This window comes from Thunnus thynnus, chromosome 14, assembly GCF_963924715.1.
Source record: "Thunnus thynnus chromosome 14, fThuThy2.1, whole genome shotgun sequence".
Lineage (NCBI taxonomy): Eukaryota > Metazoa > Chordata > Actinopteri > Scombriformes > Scombridae > Thunnus > Thunnus thynnus.
The window spans coordinates 3,828,371-3,856,011 of NC_089530.1; the positions used below are offsets into that span (position 1 = coordinate 3,828,371).

The 27,641-nt window shown below is 39.6% G+C and overlaps 1 protein-coding gene across 1 annotated transcript in view; it reads right to left on the bottom strand.

Moving 5' to 3' along the window:
* Positions 1–26,344, bottom strand: part of fancl (FA complementation group L) — a 29,461-nt gene extending 3,117 nt beyond the window's left edge. Inside the window, exons 1-12 of the mRNA XM_067609364.1 lie at positions 25,990–26,344; positions 25,503–25,561; positions 25,238–25,298; positions 24,664–24,720; positions 24,247–24,344; positions 16,688–16,784; positions 13,271–13,339; positions 5,185–5,335; positions 4,946–5,029; positions 3,014–3,059; positions 1,155–1,236; positions 273–389 (exon numbers count right to left, since the gene is read on the bottom strand). Of these exons, the coding sequence (XP_067465465.1) occupies positions 273–389; positions 1,155–1,236; positions 3,014–3,059; positions 4,946–5,029; positions 5,185–5,335; positions 13,271–13,339; positions 16,688–16,784; positions 24,247–24,344; positions 24,664–24,720; positions 25,238–25,298; positions 25,503–25,561; positions 25,990–26,076 (1,008 nt within the window). The 5' untranslated portion in view covers positions 26,077–26,344. The remainder of the gene's footprint in view (positions 1–272; positions 390–1,154; positions 1,237–3,013; positions 3,060–4,945; positions 5,030–5,184; positions 5,336–13,270; positions 13,340–16,687; positions 16,785–24,246; positions 24,345–24,663; positions 24,721–25,237; positions 25,299–25,502; positions 25,562–25,989) is intronic.
* Between the last annotated feature and the right edge of the window lie 1,297 nt (positions 26,345–27,641).

The following is a 27,641-nucleotide window of genomic DNA, read 5'->3' on the forward strand; positions in this document are numbered from 1 at the left end:
TAGTAGCAGCCCTCATGTTGAAGCATTACATGCACTTCTTTTGCTAAATGAGCAGATTATGACAGAGATAATGTTTACCAGGAGGCACTAAAAACATATTAAAATGATAAAATAATTAGTTTGAAAACGATCTTGTGTCATTTCCATCATCCACACAGCAAACACATGGATAAGTTGGATCACAACTTTTCCTCCTTCAGCACATGAAAGGAAGTCTGCTGACAGAGGAACAAACCGGGTGTGTGTGTGTGTGTGTGTGTGTGTGTCCATACCTCATACAGGCAGGCCTGGTGGAAGGGCTGGCCACAGCGAGGGTCATTACACACCTGATCAGGGATCGCAGCTTCAAGGCGATAGGAGTAACAGATCCCACACTCAACGTTGAAGCTCTACACACACACACACACATACACACACAATGAAATAAATGATTGGAAATACTCAGCATGTTTTCCTCACATGCATTTCTACAACAACTACAGGCACAGATGTTGAAGATTGGGGCAGGACTTGTGTAACCTTCTAGTTAAAACACCCTGTACGTCTCTCTGCAGTCTCACCATCACACTGTCTCTCTGCTCTCGTTTTCATTTTGGTGTAATGAGAAGCTCCTGTTTTTCTGGCGCTATCCATTAAGAGAGAGGATGGCAGGTAAAAAAAAAAAAAAAAAAAAAAATCAACATCTGGTCAACTCAACTTTTTTGCACTCCTCTGAATGTTAATGAAGCTGAAGCATTAATCACCGCGGCGACAGCGGATAAACACGACGCCCTTTCAACCCAACCGCAGAGAGGGGAGGGGAAAAGAACGAGTGTTAAAAAAAAGAGAGATAAATGGTTTTGCGTGATTAAAGCGATTTGATAGTGCAGAGAATCCTGCCATCTTTGTTATTCTAATGATCTTATCTGTAAACAACCCAATTAAAGGAGAATTTGTGCCCACTTCTTGGAAAACAAAACACGGAGGAAAAAAAAGAAAAAGAAAAAAAAAGGAAACAGACAGAAAAATAGGCGATAGTGTACGTCCGCCCCCTTATAACTTGAAGCTCAAACAGACACACAAACAGGATGTAAACACGCACACACAGCTCCTTGAGGTAATCGTGATGGGAATGGACATGTTTGAAATGGAAAGGGGGCAACTGTGTGACATACAGATTTTTCGTGGGTGGCAGGTGACGGGAATTCGATCTCCAAAACATCCCGGAGGTTGTGCAAGACGCTGGAGTCCGGGTTCCTGCCAGCAGACCACAGACAGCTCCTTCACACACTAATTAACCACATGCAAATGAGCCTGCAAAGACACTGGGGGATGATTAGGAGACTTTCACCATTCGTATTAAAAAAAAAAAAAAGAACAAGAAAAAAAAAAAAAAAACAGGAGTATTTCTGCTGCTGTTTTAAGCTGAAGAGCAGTGGAGGAAGATTTTCCTGTGACTTGTCACACAGGGAGGCTAATGTTAAAACCTGAGTTTAAAGGACTAATCATGTCTTTTTTATTTTGATATAATCAGATGGTTCTTTGTCCTTCAGTGGTGATTTGGTATGTACAGGTTTACTCTACTGACAACCACAAAAGACACTGAGAAGAAGACCAAACAGAGCTAAAAGAGAGTGAATACTGGACTTACATTTCACCAGCTGGACAGAAACACGACTCCACATGAATGATAATGTTGCTCCGTCACTGCTGGATGTGTATTTAAGTGTTTTAACTGTTTGCTAATAAGTTCAGTTGCCATATCAACTTAAAAGGTGATGATATGTCAGTGTTGTGTTCACATCTTTTTTCTGCTGCTGGAAAGCAGGACTGAACGATTTTGAAAAAATATCTAATGCAATCATTTTGACTGATATTGCAATTGCGATATGATTTGTGATATTAGAGGGAATGATCATTTTTACATCATTATTCTCATTTCCATTGGAAAACATATTAGAATGATTATGGTGTGATCTGCACCAAACAAAGATTTTTTCTTAAGTCTGTAGAATATGATGTTTATCCAGAACATCTATGCAGCACCACAATATTTCATTTAAAATGCCACATTTTGTCTTAAAGAGATATTGTACCCCCTGCAGTTTGAATGTTACAGTAGGCTATATTGCAATTTCAATAAAATTTGGATTAATTGTTCAGCCTTACCCCCAAGAGGCCAAAAAAAAAAATCAGTTTTTGCAGATTTAAAGCTGCAATATTCTGTTTTTTATCCACCTGGAGGCAGAACAAGCTGAACATCCCATGAAAAATGATGCCTGTTCACACATGAAACAGGCACAAAGCAACATTATCATTCATTTGGAGCCTTGTTTGTGGCCCTCTGGTGTCTGTAAATCTAATATTCACTCTCTTTTACTTCTGTTTTGGTCTCCACCAACTCCTGAGGGAAATCTCTGGCTCTTTAGCTGCTAAATGCTCCACTATGTTCACCAGCTAGATACTAACTGTGTGTGTCTGGAGCAGAAAGACTGAACCCAAACAGTAAAGCTGCCGGCTGTAAAACCAAAACAACGAGCTGAAAGATGCTAAAATGTTCTTTTGAGCTGAAGGGAAATGTGGAGTCTGGTGATACTTGTCACATTACACATGTGATTTCTAGAAAGTAGTGATTAGTGCAGATGTTTTACGTCATCAGTAGGATACAGTGGGCTTCAGACTGAAGGCTACAGGGTCTGTCAGAAGATACTGAGAGACAAAATAACACTGTTGGTTTTGGTCTTTACATGAGATTTGTTCATAATGCAAAATCATATAAAATAATCAAACTGATTTTTACTAATGTACATAATATTATACTCTTCATATGTATAAAACACCTTCAGTAACACATTTAGTTCATTTTTAATTACAGCAGATTCATTCATTTAGATGATGGAAATATGGAAAATAACATGAAAATCCTCCTCATTATATGATTCAGCTGAAACCTAATAAAGAAAAGTATTGAAGTATCACAAAGTCATAAACCCCAGAAAAAGCCTGATTGATGAGAAGCAGCAAGATGTCTCACCACAAGTGCATGTTGGCGTTCAGCTTATTCCTCAGAGGAGTCACCACTGCAACACACAAACAAAGGAGATGATTTGCTATGAGATGTAAATTATACTTCTCGTAGTTGGAAAGATAAAACCTCTATTTGACAAATCTGGATACGTTTTTTCACACATTTCATGCACCTGCAGATACACTATTATTGTATATATGTATGTATTGTTGTAAGCGCTCAGAAAATTAGACTGCCTTAAAAAAAAGAATCATCCCCTGCATACGCTCTGCAACAGCGTCTCTTATTTGACAACAGCCCGGTTCACAACAGACAGCGGTGTCACGTCTGTCAGATATGAACCATCATTGCTTCCTCTGTTCCACAGGGGAGCTTTGTCTCCGTGCAGCGCTCATCACTTTCACTATTTGTTATTCCTACATGCAAAAAGCAATATTTCTGCGCGACCCCTCGTATTTGAGGGTCGCCGCCTGCCTCCCGTCTTGGGTGGCTGAAGTGTGTATGTGTTTAATATCTTTTGAGTTGCATTGCTAGGCAACAGGCTAGGAGTTGCATGACCTTGGGTTTATAGAAACAATGGCCGACAATTGACAGGGACTTAAATAGAAAGCGCCGAAGTTTGCCGGCTGGCTCGGGTGTTGGCATGGCGAGAATGAAAACATGCCATTCTGGAAGCAAGTCCTCTGACATGACGGCAGACAATAGTCAGCACAAGCAGCCCCGGCTGAAGTCCAGACATGTGGAGCACTATTCCTCTTCGTTTTTCATTCAAGCCTGGCAGCTTCTAACTGATCTGATCTGAATAATGGTGGGCACAGGCACAGTTTGTACTTTATTGCCTGAGTTGATCCTCAGCTGGCAGATTATTCAGTGAAAACAGGCAGGGAACACTATCAGGACACAGTCATTCCCATTAGTGATCAAACAATTAAACAATCGATTAACCGGTTATTACAACAGATAATGTACAAAAACTATTTTGATAATTAATTAATAATTTATTAAGAAATACCACGTCGACCACTTGCTGGTTCCAGCCTCTCAAATGGGAAAATTTGTTCTCATCAGTGTCCTCTAACTGTCTAGCGGCCAACATCTAGATGGGAGTTTATGTTTATCTGAGTTTAACCTTCAATTATTAGCGTGTGTTCATAGCAGGATTAGGAAACTGAGCAGTGGCAAGTAGTTGCATGGACTTTTTTGCCCTGGGTTTCACCTCCCACACACCACAGCTGGTAGGGCCTCCATGCAGCCTGAAAAGAAGCCTTGCAGACACTACTCAGGGCTGAAAAACCTACCACAACCTCCTCTGATGGTGACAATCAGAGGTGACGATGTGTAACTTTATTTCTCTACTGGCATAAAATGATGCAACAGCTGAATATTAATTAAAGTTAAGGCAACATTAAAGGACAGTTTTCCTGAGATATGAATAGATGTTGGGTGACTAAATGTTTTTTGTGGTTTGTGGTTTTCTGTCTCTATCGGTTACACTAAATATAATTTTCAGCTTTAGTGAGTTACAGAAATATAGGCAACAACTTTTATTCTTTTGTTACTTTTGTTATGGAAGGCAAACACACCAATTTCATTCTAATGTGTTTGCTTGTTAATATAAATACATGTGAACAAACTGTATATAAATATATGTTTTAGTCTGGTTTGGGAACTAAACTTCATTCTGTCAGTCCATTTATTCTTTAGATGACCGTCATCTCAATGTGTCACCTGCGGATTCTTAAAGTCATTTATGTAATAATTCACTCACAAAAACCTCATGGATCCATGATAAGTGTATTATTATGAGGAGAGGATTTCACATGCTATAATTTGGCGTGTCAGTTTTGGATGTGTAATAGTGCAGATACACTTCTTATGCTCTTGCACCGCCTGAAAACCCACTTTGAAGTGTTGCCATGTCTCTGGGGTGCTACCCACCATGCTCGGCTCCCAGCAGGCAGCACTCTGGCAGCATCTTAGGGTGTCTGGGATCCACCTCTACTTTGATGGATACGTTGTTTCCTGCACATACACATTGGAATATAGATTTTTCCCCTAAATAAACAATTTGCTTTCTTAGGATACAAAATGATTAGTGTTACTGTACTGGATGTGATACTGGGCTCTCTAAATAAACTGTCTGACTTGAATTAGCCTGTGTGTGTGTTCGACAGTACCGATGGCGATCCTCCTCATGGTGTCGGACCTGCTGGGTTTTTCCGGCTCCAGAATCCAAGTCTTGCTGTCGATCTCGTCCAGGACGTCCCAGAAGTCGGTCAGGGACTCTAAAACCAGCAGGAACTGGCTGCGGAGCTGGTCCAGAGTACTCTACCAAAGCAAAACACAACAAGCACAGTGGTTGGTTACAATATGGGCATATTCCAAGGTTCTGTAACAGCAGTGGAGCCTCTGTTATACACAACCTCTTCTTCATTTTTACTGAAGGCCACTGTGTCTAAACTGAAGCTGTCCTTTCTATCACTGCGAGAAGTGGCAGTCTAGTTTCCAACCTTCATTCATTTTCAGATAAAATGAAATAGAAAGCTTGTGAAGTTTTGCTTAAACTGCTAAATGAGACTTCTGAGGAATAGTTTAATATTTAAAATGTACTTTTTAGCTTTTCTGTCTGAGAGTAAAATGAGAAATGTGTTATCAATCTCATCTATGTGTGTGTACAGCATATTAATTAGTGAACTTTACAGGTGTATTTTTAAGCTTTGGACAGGGTCATGCTAGCTGTTGACCCTTGCTTCCAGTCTTTATGCTAAGCTAGGCTAACCACGCTCTGACTCTAGCTCTGTACTTAACACACAGTTATGAGAGTGGTATCAGAGTTTTCATTGCACTGTTGGAAATACGAATCTTTCACAAATTGTAGGACTGTTTCTTTAAGAAGAACTTGGAAATAACGTTCTAGTTTTCAGTCGTCTAGCTAAATCTGTCAGTTGTCGCTTAGCAGTTGACATTTAAGAAAATATGAATTTTCTTTTTTTTATGACAGTACTGTATGTTGCTTTGTCATGATTCATTTGGATTTGAGTCAAACTTTTCTATTCAAATGTGAATTATTATTGTTATTATCATTATTATCATTATTATTATATCTTAGCCATTTAGGAGTAGCGAAAACAAGCTGTGAACAAAACACATTTCAGTATTTTACTGTGGAATATTCGGCTTACAGCAGAAAACAGATAAACAATGACAATACACACAAAGAGTGCAACAATAGATAATCCTATACAACAATTGTATAGGATAGTACACACATAACAGTACAACAATAAAAAGATGGATTTTGAATAGGATTGGATAAGATAAAATTACCTTTTGTGTAAGTTAAGCGTGCCTAACTGAAAAAAAAAAAATCTGGCTCTTTACTTTATTCACCATCACGCGAGCCAGCTGTCATTTATTAGCTGAAGACCCATCCACACGTACGCACTCACATCCAGGTAACTGCTATTTCTCTTGTGTGATCGTACCTGCTCAACCCAAGTTACACAGCGCAAGAACAGGCATTCAGGGCACAGAGTGGGAATGAAAGAGGCACCATCTCCCCTATTACAAGTCAGTGTACCATCAAAATGATTTAGAAGCTGTTATTTTAAGTTAAAATAGTTGCTTAATGTTGCTTTTGAATGCCCCCCATAGTACCATGGAAACAGTAAATTGGGATTAGGTTATGTTCAAGAGAGTGCGTTCACCACTATCAGGAAGAAAGAAAGTCTTTTAATTTTATTAGTTTAATGACGACACTGAAATAGCACCCTGACAAGCTGGGAATTTAGTTTTGATACAGCTAAATGCAGAGAGCTAATTTGTGGCAACTGGAGTAAACTGAGAGTGCAGATAGCAATTGACCAGTTGGTAAAAACTGAAACAACTTACATGCACACACACACACACACACACACACACACACACACACACACACACACACACACACACACACACACACACACACACACACACACACACACACACACACACACACACACACACACACACACACACACACACACACACACACACACACACACACACAGAGGAGAGAAAGGGAAGCTGATAAAGGTGTGGGAGAGCAATACAGATGGAATGAGAGGGAAAAAATTAGGGGAAAAAATGAACCAAAAATTATGGGTCATTGTGCCAGCACAGTGCACACAATTAAGCATCGTCCAGGTGCTGAGAGCCTCAGCAATTACAGCCCAATTAATGCCAGTGGCATGATTACGGTTACGGCTCAGGATAACTATGTGAGGCCCAGTTCAGGAAGATATATATTAAAAAAAAAAGAGAAGAAGAGCTGATAATTGAATTCCTGCTGTATCTGAGAGGAGAACATGAGTGAGACCGGAAGGCTGTAAGAAAATATGAAAGCGACTAAAATCTGAGCTGAGATTTGCTCCTTGGCCATCTCAATCAGTCCTCTTTATCTATTTATGATATCTCTGACTGACCTCAATTTAGCTCCTGAAAGCAGACGGGCTGAAAGAATTCATTCCTCTTTACATGGATGCTACTAAACTTCTATTTTGACACATCACTTTCAGCTTTTTCATTTCTTACAGAGAAGCTTCTGGTTAATAAAGGAATTCTTGGGAAAAAAAACTCCAAAACTTCAGACTACTCTCACCCTATAAATGTTTTATAATCAGGTTATGTTTTTAGAATTTGGTATTTTGCAATGAAACACATTGTATAAGTTGTGGCTGTATCTATGAATCCTGAATGTTATAAGCTACTTAACGTATGCCAACAGTACTCCATGAAGACATGAAGGCAGCTGTCATTAATTATGTCTATACAGTATGTCAGTGAATGCACCATGGAAATAAAGACTTGTCTTATTTGTCCTGATGAGCAGATCTCAGGTCAGAGAACAAACACAGCTGTTGAAGTTAACATTATCAGAGTTTTACGTGACACTATTTGAGTAACACTAGTGACTACATGTTTACTGTATGATGAATTTATACTTGAAAATGGGAAAGTCTGTTTTTTTCTTTTCAAGGAAGAGCCAGTTTTAAAGAACTACATGAGTAGAATGCAGATATTACATGTCATAACGAGAGAGCATGATTGTGGCTGATTGTGTATGAGGTATGAGTCCTGAACCACCATCCACTGCCTCAGCAGGAGTTTTATCATTTTACTTTATTTGATTTCACTGTAGCTCTCAGTTTGACATAAATACACAAAAGTGACCGGAGGTAACCGGATGTTTGACTTCTGTATATAATAATGTATATTATGTATATCATTGATTTTCTGAGATGAGAACGGCAGTCTGCACTGTTCAATTTTCTTCCTTTTTTGCTTTTCTGCTTATTGCTGTTTATTATTCCCAAATGCTCAAGAGGCATTTACATATATACATACTACACAGAGGTGTAATCTTGAGCACTTACTAATAAAACCTGATAAAGAAAGTATCTTTTTGGTTGCCATGTATGTAAATTGCTATGTTGTGTCTTTATTATAATTTTCATGTCAGGGATCTGACCAGAGGTGTGTGAGGATTCTGTAAAGTCTGTAAAATGTGCAGCGAAAACTGCTTCGCATTGCCAATTGAAATAGTTGATAAACTCAAAGAAAAGTAATCATTGTGACTGCTGTTTTCTGTTTTATATCAATACAAAATTGAAATCTTTTGGGTTTGTTTGTTTTTACGTGTCAATCCCACAAAATAAAGGATTACATCACATTAATTTCGCAGACGCCTTTATCCAAAGCAAGTCATGCAAATATTTGTAGCAATTTATGATTTAGTGGCTTGCTCAAAGACACATCGACAGGACAAACCACCAATCCTATGATAAGTCAACAACCCAAAATAAGTTGGCTCCCTATGTAGATATAAAGGGCTCATTCAAAGGTAACAAAAACACAATGATTCTTATTTTCAGGTGATTATACACTAATTAAAACATCCTCATGAATATTAGTCTGTTCTGCTAGATGCCACTAAATCTTACACACTGGTCCTTTAAGTATTGGCTATGACATTCAAAAACATGAATTGGTCATATTATATAGATACAAGATGCATGCACATATACGCACACAGAGGCAGGACTGGTTCATTGTTCAACAGTGGTGATGGTGTCTCCTGTTCAGCCAGCTACACTCTCATTCACCTTTTTTTTATTCACACTGAAACTTCCTCAATGTCTTAATACATGCAGTTTTGGTTGTTAAAAATCACCTTTGCATAGTCTGCAAGCACAAAAGGATACAAACTACACACACACACACACACACACACACACACACACACACACACAGGTTTATTTCTCTTCCCATTCTAGTTCCACACAAATGCACAGAGTGGCACGTCTTGGCCCTGCAATGGGGCAGGCAATAATTACTCATTCAAATGAACATGTCAGGACTGCCGACAGACAGGCCCTTCCCCCCGCCACACACACATACACACACACACACACACCCTTCACACATCAGACAAAAACCGCACTTGGCACAGATGCAAGCACACACACACACACACACGTATACGTATATACACACACACACTTCATGTTGCAGTGTGGGAGAGATCCATCAACGGCCCAGCAGGCAGACAGGCTCCATACGGTAGCGCTGTTCTAAGCTGGTCCTCACTGTACGCCTGCCATGTATCAGCTCAGCAACACACACACACACACACACACACACACACACACACACACACACACACACACACACAGATCTGCCCACACATTAGCATCCCTCTCCTCAAATTCTCTTTCTCTCCTCTCTCTGATTTTTGTCTACACCGTCATTCAACACACACACACACACACACACACAAACGCGCACTGACAGCACCCTTCTGTAATATATTTGAAACACTGTGAATGGTCCGGTGCAATGCTCAGATATGGAGCGGTAGTTTTTATGATGGACAAAGGGACTGTTGGTGTGACTATTAAATAAAACTCAAGACATTTCTGTGAATGTGTGTGTGTGTGTGTGTGTGTGTGTGAGTGAGTGACACAAGCTCAGAGGCAGTGACAGAGATGAAAAGCGGAGCCGGAGTGAAAGAAGCAAGACGGCAAACAACAATAACGAGGAGGCAAAGAGATACAAAGAGCCCGCAGCTGGTTTTACATCAAAGCAGTTTCATGCCAATTATAGTGGACTAAATTTAAGGGGCTGAGAGAAAATGTCTTAATACAGCAGGTGGAGGAGTGTTTTGTCAAATTATGCAATAGGTAGCAGAGGATGAGTCAAGTGTATTTGTGAAGCCCTTAATCACGGTTTCAGCCTCAAAGGGTCTAAAAATGTCACATCACAAAACAATAAATGGAAGAAAAATCACCCGGTCCGCATCTGAGGCTCTGAGGTTTAACAAAAAAGAACCTCAAAAATATCACATACATTTGCTAAATAAATAATGTGACAGATGAGGCTGATTCTCGTGACATAACAGCTAGAAATTTGCTACGTTACATGTCTATCCATCATGACCTGATATGTATTTGGCGTTGTTACTCACTGACATGAAACACACAGTATGTAAAGGATAAGAAAGTACAAGTTGTGCAGTTATTGAAAATAAATGGAGAAGCAGATTACAGTTATGGTTTATGTCGGTGGTGCATGGACATAATCTCCACTGGGGACTTTTCAAAACCCTATTTTTGAACCATGCCCCCCTTATACGGATTCAATTTAATTCTCTGTTCCATCAGTATGTTTATCATGTGTGACAGGTTACTGTGTGGCTTTACAGCAATAAAACTTACAACAATAAGACTTTTTTGTCCTAAGTTGAACCTCTCCTGCTACATGGCTGCCATACCCTCTTATTGATTCAAGTTGCTGAGGTGGACTTATCGTTGGGCGTTAAGGGTTTACAGTGTAGCTTTAGAGCCTATCCATGTACATGACATGCATGCTCCTCAAAAATGTAACGACTACTGGGGCTACTGGGTGACAGAGATTCCATTCAGTGACCGCGAGAACCCTGATTGGTCAGCTTGGGCTGGAAACATCTGTCAAAAACATTTTCATTTCAAACCTTTTACTTATTAGGGATGTTGATTCTCATATTTTTCACTGATTGAGTAATTGTGTTATATACTTGATTCTATATTGAATAATCGCACTGAATAGAAATGTACAATATGGCCCTGATCATAAGATGTAAAAGTAAAACATGAAATGATTCCGATAAAGTGGAATGAAAATCCCACATCTGTGTAACTGTCAGTCACATACTCACACTCTCTCTCGTTAGGCTGTTGGAAGCGGTGGAAATTATTCTCTCTGATAGTTAGCATTTTTTAGACTTTCTTTCTTGAGCTTCTTATCATCTGTGACGCTGGATATTCTTGGCCGCTTGACAGATGATTTGGTCCCGCTGTGTTTCTGCGGTCCATGTTGGGAGACGCTTTCAGCTTGTTTTTCTACTCGTCAGGAATTTAATTCCTCCACGGCATGTTACATGATCCGCCAGAAACTCCCGTAGGTTGAACTGGGCTTCCTGAGCATTTTTTAGGGCTGACTAACTCCAAAAGACACATTATAAACAGACTTGGAGAAACTTGCTGGCCGAGCAACAATAAGGCTACGGACAATCCATAAAACAACACTCAGTCAATCATCTAGTCCTCAAATATAACACAGCTCCTGCTTTTTTAAATGTTATCTCCAGAAAAAATAATCATCTGATATTCAGTCCAATACAGTATTTATAAAATGCCGTCTTGGTGGTGCAGAAGATCAATGAGGTACATGTCCGATTAGTAACTGATTAATCTTTTACTTGTACCCATCCCTACTGCTCACCACAATTACCACTCTCTATCACAATCAATAAAAGAACGGCAACGCAGTGTTTGAACAGCTGTACACTTCTATCCAGTAATGAGACTACAAGTACATGCCTCACCCATCATCCCTCTATATATCAGAGTGAATGAAGGACTATAAACACAGTTACTGCAGGGAATATAATTAAAGCAATATAAGGTTTGATGATGTTCAATACGTTCATCTAATGCTGTGGTTGCTCTATCGACGGCTGAAATCCAACTGATCTGATTGTGAACTATGAATAAAAACGCTGAAGGTATCTATGATAGGACTGTCTTTAACCCCTTGCTCCAGGTATGAACCCAGCCTTCTGCAACCTGAGAAGAAGAGCTGCAAACATGATTCAGTGCTGAAAAAAGTACTGCCATCTAAGCAGTACAAACCCCCCCCCCAAAAAAAACAACCCAAACAAATAAATTACAATTGCACTTTACACTTGACCACAGCAGTATCTCTCTCTCTATCTAGTACCTAACCCAATATAAAACTTCAATATAAAACGAAGACCTTCAGGAGCTGTTGCAATAAGTCTGATTGGATGAGTTATGGTAGAGCTTTACTAAAGTTAAATGAAATTCATAAAAGTTCAAATATGTACAACCCTAAGGACATTAGTGATTTTTTAAATTGGAAATTTTTAGTGCATTATTATGTAGCTTTTTTGGGGATTTAATCACAGTGGGCCTTTCCTGAAATGATGAGAAATGTTGTGAACAAATCATAGAATGCATACAGACACGAGCTGCATGAAATAACAAATACTACTCATTCTAAATTCAGACTTGTATAAACCCAAATACTTGACCTCAGAAAAAGGCTATTAATGTGTAATTCAATGTTGAAAGTTAATGCTTGCAGTATTGGTTTACATTTTTTTGCCACAGATTTTCGTCTTTTTTTTGAAGTATAAAACGTTGTATATTTTTGATGTTTAAGATGCTTATTGTATCTATTGTGGGTGGCACAATGAGGCAGTAGTTAGCACTGTCACCTCACAGCAAGATGGTTCTGGGTTCAAACCCGTTGGCCAGCTGGGGCCCTCCTCTGTGAAGTTTACATGTTCTCCTTATGCCTGCTTGGGTTCTCTCCAAGTACTCCGGCTTCCTCCCACAGACCAAAAATATAGGTAAACCTAAGTTAATTGGTGACTCTAAATTGCCCGTGGGTGTGAATTGTTGTCTGTCTCTAAACTATATGTTAGCCCTGTGATTGACTGGTGACCTGTCAAGGGTGTACCATACCTCTCACCCAATGTCAGCTGAGATTGGCCACGCGACCCTCTAGCGGATAAGCAATAAAGAAAATGAATGAAAATACTTATTGCTGTTTATGGTCAAAGACACTTTCCATTTTTCTCTTTTTTGAACTATTTTTTTCTGCTAACAGAAAAATACCTTGTAGCAGCTGATACACCAGCACCAGATAGTGCATACATACCTGTGGTGTCCAGGTTATGGCCAGAGGGACTGGCAGGTCAGCTGTGCATTCAGGAGCCTCTGCAGGGTGCTGTGGGTGTAGGAGATAGGGCAGTTATGTATCTTAAATTAAGTTAATTGAGTAAAATAAAAAATAAGTGATCCTCTGAATCCCTGCTTTAATAACGCTCAGACAGGATGGCAGAAACTGCACGTTTTATTTGCTGTGGCAAAGCATGACATTTGCATCCAAATTATTACAGTAAGAAAATCCTTGCTCTCTCTGTAAGTTATTTTTTTGTCTCTTAGCACTTCTCTCTTACATGATGTTTCTACATTGGCTAGAATACTGAAAGGTCAGTAAAGCCCTGACCCTCTGTGGCGCTGGTTTCTGTGATTTTGATTGAGTGTAAGGCACACTCGTGTAAAAGGGCCAACTAAAGTTTATTAATATATTAGTTATATAAAGTAAATTCTACGAAAAGTGGCTGTTATTTACTATTTTATATGCATATTTTTCATATTTTAGTGAGAAGACTAAAGCCTAAAATCATAATTGTCTGCTCTAACATAAGCTGCTATCATTAGCATGTCTGGCTAACTAGCTTACTTTCAAAGCCAAAGAACATTTCATCTGGGAACTACATGTTTTGGGGTTACAGGTTACATTACACAAAAAGCCTTAAAAGTTCACAACAGTACATCCACTGTGTGGTATTTAGCCACTGTGTAGTAGCCAGTCGCGGATGCTACTAGTTATATCGGAGTGTAGGCTAACGTTAGCTGCTCTGTCCTTCTCTATATTGGATTTGGCAAAGTTTACACTTGATCAACACAAGCCAAACTTGTTATCAGAGATAGCTTTACGTACGCATTGGTTAGTTCTCACCCTAAAAGCTTTTTTTTGTAATGTTAAAAGTTAAAGACATTAAAATATAAATCTAACTTCTGTCTTGTACAATTATGTAAACAAAGCTACCAAACGGGGTTATGTTAAAATGAAATAAGGACAAAATGTAAGATTTGATCATACTTATAATACTAGCGGTAGCTAGCTCTACACTGCAATACAATAACAATGCTTTTTTTATTTCCATATCATCAGTTGATAAGGATATTGACTTTTTGCCTGGAACATACAGCTTTAGCCTCAGTGTTTTAGCACATTTTCATGGATATTACTGTCAAGTGCATATTTAAGACACTCTTACAGGGTTCTTGTTTTAAAACCAGTCAGCTGGAAACATTAAAAAAACAGATGGAGACAGTTTTTTCAACTACTGAGCTAGCTAGCTTTATTTGTTCTTGCTAATTATTCAAATACTGTCTTTTAATTGAGAACTTAGAATTTACAGTAAACCCTTGCATCACTGCCAGTCAGCTTTAATATGTTGCTTGAACCTCATAGAGTCCTTAATAATAAGCTTTGGTCAGTATATAAAAGCCAGGTTTCCTCTGTCCTTTCACCTTCAACATCATGCAACTTTCCCTCCTTTCCCCCTGCTCTTCCTCTCCCCTGCCACCCAAGCCTCCATGTGTCCGTGCCAGCGCTGCCTCCTCCCTTGCTGTGCCTGGTGAGGGATGACCTGGCGCTGGATCTGGTGAAGGCAGCTGGAACACGAGGAGGACTGCAAGCTATTTTTACCCGGTGCCAGAGGGGTGAAGAGGGCCAGGTGGGCAGGTGGGCACAGAGTGGGGTCCCAGCACCCTCTCTTATCCCTGGTGGATGTCATCTGGGCTTAGGTAAGCACCACCTCATCATACCACCCACCCACCATGCACAGAATACGCAACCCCACTGTGAGCTACTTACACTCCTGCCAGCCAATAGATGCTCTACTCTGCCTGAGATTTTAAGAAAAGAGTTTCAGAAAGGTGGAGGTGAGAAAGGTAGCCTCACTTGTGCAATAGTGAAATGTATTATAAATTTTATGAAACGTATGTTTCATCTCAATATCTTTCATTGCAAATATTATTATGTTACAGGTTATTATTATTAGTTATGTTAGGAAAACATAATTTTATTCTGACTTTGAGTCTTATTTTGTAGTTTTGGCCATCGTTCCTATCATTTTTAAAAACACTGTGCTCACAAAGTTCATTGCTGAGATCTATGCCCCTGGCTATAATTTGAGACGCAGTAATTATGTCCATGCCTCTTTTTATATCAGAATTTACAGTGGCTTTTTTAGCTTTAGAAAAAACATACAAATATTAGACCTTCATCATAGTCAACCCTCAAAACTTCAAGGTATAAAACTCATAAAACTTGGCTGTCTATGGGGAAAAAACTTTTTGGGCTGCGAGGGATTTTTATTGCAGTACTGCAGTTAGCCACTGGGGCAAAGTGACACATTGGTTCTCTTAATAAATCAATGTGATTTACAGACTGACTTCCTAATTCAACTTTGACCTACTGTCATTGCTGTTTTTGTGCATGCACACAGTTTTCCGGAGTGCAACCAAGGATTCCCTGATTTTGTTTTTACCTCCAAGTAAAGTGGTGTAGATAAACTGGCTAAACTATTGGCTTGTTTACAACCTGTCTGGTCGTGTTTCTTGACCCATCAGACTTAATGTCAGTGATGTTGCCATGTTTCCAGATCTCAGCAATTACTTGGTGAGTAAAGTAATTGCTGATAAAAAAATAATGGACAAAATTCTGAAAATAAGACCCAAGTTGTAATAAATTGGAATTGTCCTTTAAGGTTAACAAGAGGCGCTACTGTTTACTGCACTGCATTTTTATTGTAGCTATATGTTAACTGATACAAGATCATGATAATTTAAGAATGTAGACTATTCTAGCACAGTCTGACCACTATAGAGTCTAGACGAGACATATTTCAGATTCAATACTAAAAATCAACCAAAACCATCATCTGTGCTGAGACAAAAATCTCACTAAACACACTCTGTCACCTCTTCTTTGACAATTTGGAGTGACACACACACATTTAAATCGCCCTGCAATACGCTGCTATTCCACCGTCCTGCGTTTAGCTTTACCTACAATAGGTAAATGGTTTTGTGTACTTCTCTCGATAGCTGCGAGTGGAGACAGCAGCTATGCAGAAGAGTGTGGGTGTATTGGTTTTCTGTATTCATAGAGCAAGGTTTTCCATCATGCTGAGGTCTATGTAGAGATGTTTTATCTGTGCTACATCTCAGTCACAGCGGGTTATCATGTCTCTCCACACCCTCTCTGGTTTGACCTAGATTTAGGGGCGCAGATGTAAATCACTGATTTGCTATCAGCAAATTGAACGTCCCATATGCGTTTAGTGAAGTCAGCCCGTTTGGATTTGGATTGGCTGTAGGTCAACATCAAGCTGTAGAGTATTCCATTTGATGATGAATAATTTTCAGTGTGAAAATGATCCAGTCCTTATAGTAAACTGTGTGTGTTCCTGTGCGTGCAGGTAAGAGTGTGACTTACCTTAGTCTTGAGGTTAATAGTGAGAATGTGCTGCCTTCCAGAAGAGTCCTCCGCCTTCAGCCTCAACATGCGGAACTCTGTGTCTATGAAAAGCAGCCTGAAGATGGACACACACAATGTATACACAATAAATCAACATATTGAATCTGTTCACAGAGAAGGGGACACATTACACTGTAAACTGACAGCATCCATCATCTATCATTAATCACGGCTGCAGAAAGCAACATTGAGACATCAACTCTGCCTTCAGATTTATGACTCCTGGTACAAACACGGTGACATTACATCAGGCTACAGCTCCCTGCTCACACCAAAATACAGCAAGGCAGAACTACAAGCTTTACACGTCTAAATTCTAATTTGCATTCTTCTCCAGAAAGTGCCTTTTTAATGCTCTAATGGAGGACTATAACAAATCCAATCATGCTGAGCCCAAAGCATCATTGTCATACTAAGTAAACACAGAAACAGTCTGGATTCTATGCTCCCTAACAAAACTGTAAGCAAATAGACTGACTCCATGTACACTCTGGTAATTTCACTACAATACTTAATAACTCAGGACTCCACTGCCAGCACATCAACTGACTGATACAAAGAACTAGAGTCCTCATACTGCTCTGTTTTAATACATTTTTCACTAATGGCACAATAAAAAAGGCTGCTAATGTACACTAATTGACACAGTCACATTCAAAAAATGACTATGAGGAACACGTGGGTGTTCCCTGTACAGTTCCCTACTACTGAATAAGTGAGGGGTCACCTATAATAATTTCATTGGTCTAAGTGTCAAAAAAAGTTCCTGTGTGTCTCTTGGTTACCTTCCTGTTTAAGAAAAAGTGACAAGAGCAAAATTCTAGAGGCAATTCTGGGAATTGTAGGCATGACGTTTTAGGAGAGTGACACCCCAAACTATTGACTTTATGAAGTGACACAAAAAATCCCCCTTGCAAACATGCATCTCATTATGTAAATGTGATGGCGATGTTATATGTTGGCCTTGTGTATGAATAAGCACCCAAATCACTTTAAAATAAAAGTCACAATGGCAATCTTATCTTTTCCCAATCTTAGGTCAGACTTAGTTAGATTTCTATAAAATGTCCAACAAATCTAAACTACATGCCATCTTAGTTACAGCAGGTTACAGCAGCACAAGGTTAAACTAGATTGTTTGCATTATCATTTTTTCATATTTTCTCAAAAAAAAAGAAACCCTCTTACAACAAACCTCATCAAACTAGGACTTCAACTAATCTTGATCACTTGTTTGGTCTATAAAACATCAGTAAACAGTGAAAAAACATCCGTCACAGTATCTAGAGCACATGGTGATGTCATTAAATGTTCGACAAACACTCAAATACTCAAAAAAACATTCAATTTACTTAAATGTAAGAGCAAGAAAAGCAGCAAAATCTCACATTTGAACCATCAATTTTTTGTTTTTGCTTGAAGATTACTTAAACGATTATCAAAATAGTTGCAGATTAATTTTCCTTCAATCGACGTACAGTGTGAGTAAACAGAAAATACTGTTCTTCCTCCATATCATTACTTTTCAACCTAACACTGATCTCTAGTAGTACCACTGCTCCTTCTTGCACACCGCATAATGGTTCTCTCTGTACCGGACCTGTCATATAAAGCCATAACAAACAAACAACAAGTTCTTATAAAACGATGTCTCTGCAGGTGACCTTAAGGTGAGTACAAATGATCAAGCTTAAGTCACCCTATAAACCAGACCCCCTCCTTCCTGAGCTAATTATAACCTATTGAGGCAGAGGACAAAACACTGATCTGGCCAGAGCATGCACCATCACTGCTGTCAGATTTACTGCTCCCTCTGCCGCTCCAGCACACTATGAAAGAATCAGATCCTCCCCCTCTCCAGTCCATCTCCAGTTTCTCTCCAGTCCATCTCCAGTCTACTGAGACCTAAAGACAAAAGACCGATCTGAGACAAAAGGATTTGGACAGTCCTCCTCCAGATTTACAGTACATTACGATGGACGCTCTGTGCCGGGCCTGATGTGGTTGTATATCTGCGGAGGATTTATGGAGTGTGTTAGAAAGGAGTGATGTGAACGGTGTGCTCGGGGATGACACACACACTTAGGGAAGTGATGGAATGATGGCAGACGATGTCCGCTGTGCCCGTGCTCATAAAAGTGTCTGCTCGCTCGCACACTTGCAATCAAACACAGGCGAAGGGCAGCAATGTCGAAGTGTCATGTGCGCACATACAAACACATGATATCATGATCAGGCCGATTTGACTCTCTCTCTCTCTGCTCCCACTCTTACTCAGTCTCACCACCGCCCATGTCTACTCCATCTCCCCATCTCTAAAACTATGTCCATGTTGAGATCTCCTAAACACATCCCCTAATCTTCTCCCTGTAACACACATACACGCAAAATTTCAGGAGTATGTCGATATCAGTCAGTGCTACCTGTTAACAGCAGATTAAAATAATCTAGCAGCAGTAGAGAACTTCTTCAATAGACGACACTCTGTATCCTCAGGTACACAAATAGTACACACCCATAAAATACCCATTACAGTGCACAGCAATAAATACACAAATCTGTCAAGCAAGACCGGTTAATAGACCTATGCAAGTGACCAAAGTGACAAGCATCAAATTGATCAATAAAAGAAGTTAAATCATTGAAATAAAGTGCTGGCGCTTTGCAGAATACATGAATAAAAGAATTCTGGCTCTATAAAAAGAAATATCTGTTTCACTTTCATCCTATTTGTGTCATGACACCTGAGTAAATCACTGCATATTCTTTGTACTTCTGCAGTCTGTTAAGGCTTAATTGGCAAACATACAGTATAAAGTATTTGCAGATTTATAAAAAGCCAAATGTAATTGTAATTTAAAAATGATTGAAAGCAACTTAAGATTTAAATGAAACTTTTATCACCCACTGTTCCACCATCTGGACCCTTACACCTTGTGGGACTTTCTCAAACAGTAAAACTGGAAATACCAAACTGAAGAAGTTTCATTTAAATGTATGCAGTGACCCCCTACATTTGTGTTCTCCAGGGGCTGTGTACTTTTGAGAGACGGACAATATTGGTAGTGTAATTTGATTGGCATAATATCTGTGAACAAGCACTAAAAATTGTTCATTACAGAATATCAGTTCAATTTAAATGGCCTGAGAAGCAGTTAACTAGCATGGGAGCTGACATCAGTAGCTGCTTAGTTAATCTGCACTCCCAGCGTTACTTTGTACCTCTGTATGTTACTCAGTGTTGTGATTCCAAGCATGTGGTAATGTACCAAGTTTTGTTAGTCTAGCCACCACTGCAGGTAGACGCATGATAGAGAGAAAGCTAACGCTAGCTAAACCCCTGTGTTTGCGGGATTGAACACCACACTGAGTGTATAGGAGTGTGATAGTGGCACTGCACAGGTGTTTAAATGACATAAAAACAGTAACAGCTAGTAGCAACTAGTGTTAACATTAGCAAGCTAGGCTAACTATCCTCCACTTATCCTGCATTATATAATTACAATCAAAATGAACCTTGAATGCAAAACTTCACAGTATGATAACTGTACTTACACAAAAAGCGAAGAGAATTGAAGTTTCAGAATGATTTTAAAAATATGGTGTGGGCAGGGCAGTGGGTGTTAAAAGATTAAGGTAAAAAAAAGAATAAAGTAGACAAAACAGCCAATTCTCAAGTAAATATTCAAGCTGTAAAACAATAAATGGTTGAAAAAAAATGGATTGAAAAACAAGACCACAGGAAACTGTTGTTAACAGACAGTCGTGTTTGTTAAAGCATATATAATTCATTCTGTATGAAGAGAGGACAAGTCAGACCAGCATTCAGTATCGGCCAACTTTAAGGTTTAGTTTTTGGAAACAGTATCAGCAGTGGAAAAAGTCTCATCAGTACATTGCTAACACACACATTTCCACCTCCTCTCCTCTGGGGTCTCACGCCCATGATAGCAGGGACTTGCTGCTGCCCCTACTTGGCCATGATGGAAACAGCGTGACAGTCAGACGTCCTGCTGGGAAGACTGATGAGAGCATCCCATTTGCAACTCCACAGCCAAGTGAGCTGTTTCCAGACAGTGCATGACACGCACGTTTGTGCTTGCACGTGTGTGCTTGTCTCTATGAGTTTTTTTGTGTCGACTAAGTGATTCATGAACGGTGAGATCAACACATATGTGGTGCACATGTGTGTTGCATGCAAAAAAAAAAAAAAAAAAGGAAAAGGAAATAGAGGACGATGAGCGTAACATGCACACAAATGTAATGTATGAAAAAAACCCCACAGACTCATTTTATAAAGCACAGAGACTCCTATATATTCATTAGCCTGGTTTACAGTCTAACTGTGTTAACCAGGACATTCTCATTACTTACTGGATGTAACTGCATAACTCCTACTACCATTTGTGATGCATGCATCACATGATTATAGGAGTAATTTATTAGCTGACCTAATAATGTAGCAAAAACAAAGATGATGAAAAAAAAAACAACCCTTGTTAGAAAGCGTCTAATCCCTCAGCCCTGGTCCTAGTTGGCCCAGCAGAGCCCTGCTGTCAAAGAGCCGCTATAACTGGCCTCAGAAGAGCAGCAACACAGTGTGACAGAGTGATAACACTGTGATAAGAAGAGACGACGCTTGTGTGCGTGCACCAAGAGGCTGTGAACATGGAGTGCCAGCTGTGCCCGTAATGAGGCCCGGAGCTTCCAGGGCCACGTTTTGGGGCCAGCGAGTGATGGCGGCTGACCTACTTGACCTCATTTTCCATTAATTAACACATGGTATGCCATCTCCAGCCAATTAAGATGACCACACTCTCAAAAACACAGAGATGGAGACATGGGGGGAGAGAGAGAGAGAGAAGAGAGAGAGAAAGACTCACTTACCTGGCCCAATCAGCAGACAGAATTACAACTGAAAACCCCTGGTGGCTATTAGCACGGCCCATACCAATTAAGACGCTAAGCGAATCTCGAGTGCTTTGGAGATTGAGGCCCACTGTGTATAATGCCTCCTAACCGTAACGCGACACTGAAAATGATGTTGGTCCCATTTCCAGCATAAAGCATACCTTCACCCCCCCCTTCTCCTATTAAAACCTGAGAGTCTTCAATTAGAGCCATTTGCATTTTGCTAATATCATAATTGTAGCCGTGGTCATTAATAGGAAAGTGGAAAATGAGTGTAGTAGTCAAGGCTTAATCCGAGCTGGGGGAGAATAGATATCTTCCTACCCACCCCTCCTTCTCTCCTGACGAGTGGAGTCGGCGGTATTAGCCGGGCCTGTCAACGCACGTGGGCTGACAGTTATTAAATGTGACCTGGATTTAACTATAACTCAATAACTAAAAATAAGGAAGTCATTAAGAGCCATTTGTTAATGTGGAGCTGTGTTGTTGCAGGCTCTCCCATCAGTTTAGACTGCTGGGGGAAAAAAAAACACAAGCTCCATATAGTCATTTAAAGCAGTGGAGGTTTCTCCTCATATATACAACTCGACACAGTTAGGAATGTTAATCTTACCTCTGGGGAGAACACGCAAAAGTTAAAAAAACATTAATAACAATAAGTTACAGTCATGTTAGCAGCTTACAATTGCCTATTTTTGCCCATAAACTTGGGTTTATATAAAAAATGTCATTGTATAGCTTCTACAAAGAAAAGGACAACCATGGGATCATCGTGTTCCATCAGCAGGCAATTCTGCAGGCAAATGACTCTCAGCGTATCCTGGGACCATGTAAGCGGGGAAGGCAACATTACCATGTTGTTCATTAAGAGAAAATAACTATTTGATCATCGCTACAATTTAAACTACTATTTACATTGACGTTCTGTGGTAATTCATCCAGCGAGCACTGCAGTAGTGTCTTATCGCTGTAACACGGATCACAGTTACATCTACATGTCATCTTTAACGAGCTCCTTGAAAACAGGATGATTCCTCTCAAGAGGCTTATCCTGATACATTTGGTATGCTTGAATATTGTGATGCCTTCACTGTCAGTGTGCACGGAACGTGAAATCTGAGTGTCTGCTCCCGGAGTTTTAGCCAACACGCTGAAATAAAGAACTACATAACACTAAGGTTTAGTTTCCGTTTGGTTTCACTTTCTCGCTCCATCTCTCTCTCTCTCTCTGTCGTGTGCTCTCTCTTTTTCTCTCGCTTCCCATCCCTTGTTTCAGCTGGGGGGGACGGGGGGGACGGGGGGCTGGATGAACATGCATGGGGGCTGGATGGTTGGATGATGGCTGGATGATCATACAGTACATTTTCTGATCATCCTATCATCATTGCGTTTGTTTGCTGATATCTGATTGGGGGTTGGGGGGGGGGGCTCCACTGTGGTCTAAGCTTACTACTGTGACAGAGATACAGCTGCATTTACTTTACATACAAGCACATGAATGGACAAGACGCAGCAAAACCAACGAAGATTGACCACAATGCAGCCTGCTGTTGACAGTGTGGTCTCATTTGGAAGGAAACTGATGCGGACTCCAAGTTAATAAAATATCAACCTCTCAAATTGTAAGAAACAGAATATGTAACTAGCATAAATAGTAAGTAACAACGTCAGTAACAGCTCTGCATTATCTAGAGTTGAGCACACAGGAAGGTATGCTTCAGTCTGAATGAGAAATGTGAGTGTTTATCAGATCATAAAGCCCTTGTGTCTCCTCAGATTATTTAAATTAACCAAATCAATGAGCAAAGTATGTTTTTAAGCCTAGTTATTCATCTCTCTCCAAAAATATGACCTCACAGCAGTATATCATTACCAGACAGAGCTGAGGGACAGCAGAGTGCTGGAGAGTCCTCGGTCAGTCGTGCAAAGGTGCTGAGGGCTGGAGGGAGAAGAGCTTAGGCTATTCTATTATATTTCAGTTCTGAATTGCTGGTCGATTACCACATTAGACAAGAATGAATTGTTTTCATTATCGATTAATGTATCTATTATTATTCTCATTAGCTGATTAATTGTTTAGTCTATGAATGATAGTGACAAATAGTGAAAAGCTCAAGTCATCACTAGTTCCAAGATTTCAAGATAACCAACAGTCCAAGACACAAAAACAAGGACATAAAAAGAGAAAAGGGCAGCAAATCCTGACTGTTGAGAGATTTCAACCGGCAAATATTTGGTATTTTTCCTTGATAAATGACTTAAATGAACTGATTGTTTCATCAGTAATGCAGATCTATTAAGATATTATATACAATCCATAGATACAGTACCAGTCAAAGGTTTGGACACACTTTCTCATTCAAGTGAATGGAAAGGTATGTCCAAACTTTTGACTGGTACTCTATATTTTGTCCAACTGTTGTTTCTTCAATCAGCATTAGTCAATATATCCATCAAACCAAACCCTAAGCAAGTCAAGGTGACTCAGAGCCCATGCAAATTTGGTGGGTGCAGTCAACTTTCCCAATATCTGACAAGTCAGTGGCTAAGCTTCCTTTAAAACCTGCTTCCAGAGCCAGTGCTTTTGCTCCTAGTGGCCCACTTACTTGTCCCACCCAAGGGTCTCCATCTCAGAGATGAGCTGGGAGTAATACTGTGGAGGTGGGATTGAGCGGCACTCAGGACGGCTCTTCAGGCCCACTTCCTGCGACGACAGAGAGAACACTTCTTATTTTAAGCCCAGATTACTATGCACATCATATCACATCTTCACCATCTTTCTACTGAAAGCAAACATAAATACAGAAAAACTGAATCTGGGCCAATAAGTCTCATGTTTTTGTTTGGTGGCAAACACACAGGCCATTACACTTTTCATTAATTTAACAAAATAGATGTATATGTACACCTGTGTCTCACAATCAAGGCTATTGATAGTGCCTGAAGGTTCCCATTTACATCCTATTCATAAACCAACAATGTCAAAGTGACCGTGCTAACCACTGTGTCAGTTCCCTCCTTACCAAGACAGTCTTCAGCTCCAGAATGAAACTGACAAGATCAGCCGACTGCTGCAGCCTCTGTGAGAAGTCAAACAAGAGAGAAAAGACATCCTTGAATGGGAGGATAATGAAGTGACACTGTCTATTTTTTTCTCCTCTAGCCAGCCATTCAAATCAAACACAGTGTTTGTGATTAATGGGGGCTGCCACCTGCTTTAATAATTAATGATAGCTTAAAGGCTGTGAAAATAATGAACTTTGCAGCCCGGGGTGAAATATCAATCTCATCCAAATAACCCTGAGGGGCCACATAACAAATAGGGACATTTTCCAGGCGATGTTAATTAAACAGTGAAAAATATTTTTCTCTGCTTCTGAGTGAGGCGAGCCTGATGGGTGACAGAGAGTACAGGAGCGACGCCAGGCACGATGCAGCGAACACAAAGGAGCCAAAATGACATGACAAAAATGATAAAACACAGAACAATCAACCTGATCGCAATCAGAGATAACAGACACAACACAATACAAAATATTATGATGCAACTTGCAGCAAAAATACAACAAAGGGTTCGGTCTTGTATGTAGAGTTTACCTGCATTACTACGTGCTCATATCCACGCAACAGGTGTTTCAACTGCCAACAGCAGTGCAGCCTACAAGAACAAAGTTATACATCGTTACAACCACTGAAAATAGTAAATAAAGCCCATGTTCTGTGGTTATGCAGGGGCTTATACTGTGGTTAATTACACCAGTGCCAAATATGCTTTAAATTATTGGGACATCAACTGTAAAGTTAGCATATTTTCTGACTGGAATATGTATCTGTAAAGATAGGGTGAAATGATAATATTTACTTGGCCTTTTTGAGTTGGCGATCTGGTGGCAGTTGTATTCTCATTCTGAAGTCTCTCTCCTGTGAAGAAATATCATGACTGGAAGTAACATGACAGCTACAAAACAATATCACAAATAAACTATTTGTAACACTCAAGAAAATAACATGTGAGCTGCCAAACTCCATTCAGAAATTGGGCAATATAAGGTTTCCTATTCGCAAATGTACTATATGCAGAGTAGGCCTATATCATACAACTGCACCTAGTCCGCATATCTATAATAATCACTGACATTAATAATAATAATAATGTTGACTTTGTAAATGTTTGAAGGTACATGTATGCCGAATTTACCAGCGGCTCCTAGACATTTGTTAAATGTCTGAAGTTATATTCTGCCAAGCATAAAAAGGTGTCCATGGCGAGGAACATTTTAATTGATAGATTTTTGAATGCAGATTGGAGAATCGTTCTTTTACCAGGAAGAACATCAACAACAGTTTACCTGGACTGTGATGAATCCGTCATAGATAGTTTTGTCCTTGTTGAGAGGTAAAAGCAGCGGGTTGTCTTTTACCAATGAGCTCTCCATAGCACAAATTTAACTTAATCTTCTTCAAACTTTCAGTCAGTTGTCAAACCAGGAGGACTGCTTTCCTTGCTAACGCTAGCAAGCAGACAGGGTAGACTAGCAATGTTTTTACGACTTCCAAAAAGCCTTAACCAAACATTTGAGCGTTAATATTTCAACTTAGGCTGTTGAAAAGCCCAGTTTACCACCAAGTCACGAAGTTGTTTTAGCTAGGAAGCCTCCGCATCCCGCCATGTAAAGCAAAACAGTCGACGTCACGAGGCTGCCTTCAAAGACTTATGAAAATATCGGAATTTCAAAACTAACACTTGTTGATGTGACGTTAGAATGAGACTGTGCTTACATATATTTTTTGTTATTACGTCATATAGCTAAATACTCAATGTTTTACTGTTAGTTCGCATGATTATTAGGCTTGTTTTGTCAGCATTTTTATAATCAAAAGCACTTATATGCAGAATCTGCTTTACAACTTCGGAAGAATATGACTGAGCACTTGAAAGTGGCATTTGGATAACATACTGTAAAGCTCCCTTTACTTTTTTTGCCTTCTCTCTTGGAACACATTCTGCTTGATAACATTTTTATTATTAATTAAGTAACTCAGATCAGTCTCTCGTGCATATTAGTAGACTTACATGATTCAATCCTATTATTGACCTGTGTCATCTGCTCAGGTCACCCTTGCATGGGTTGACACAGAAGTTATTCTTGAAAGAAGCTCTGTGAGTGAAAGCTGACTGAAAGATGAATGAACCACAACACAGTCCATTTATTCTGCAAAACTATGCCATAAAATGTGATATCAGGTAGAAGTAGAGTGAGGTAAATTGTGGCCTAAAGCTAAGAAATTGCAATAGAATAAGGAAATTAATAGGGTAGAGACATCTCTCTCATAACAAATGGATATAGATTTATGCAAATTCCAAATACTCAATTATGTTTTGGAGATATTAGGTTTCATCTTCAGTTTATGAATTTCTCCCATTAAAAATCCTTCTCACTTCTGTCTCACTTTCACTTTTCTTGTTTTTGTACTAATATTGTAACTCTGAGAACACACTTCTTTAATGTGTATAAAGGCAAACCTTAATCAGTTATCACTGTAAACTATTCGTTTTTTCTATATTTAATTATTTTTTTATTAACATACAGCTGGATTGGTCACATTGATGCCCCCTGTGGCCACTGTGGGAAAAAACACCCGCTACTCTACATCTGCGCCTCTCACCAGCTAACATTGCAGTGGGTGTTTGCCCTCTGATTGACCACATGGGGTAATATGCTTATTCAAAGAGGATGCCACACTCAAAACCTAACTTGGACAAGCTACTCAAAGGTGAGATTTCAGCTTTATTGGAAGTGTCTTCAAACATTATGTTTCACTTTTACAAGAGAAAAGACTTTGAGGGTGAGGATTAAAGCCAAAACTATACTTTCCAATTCTGCATGGCAGCAGGGGTCTGTGAGGGTACATGTGATGTAAATTTCATCATCTGCTCATGTTCAGAAGCGTGTGTGTGGACCTTCCATATGCTGCCCTAAATTGGACTGGACCCAACTGG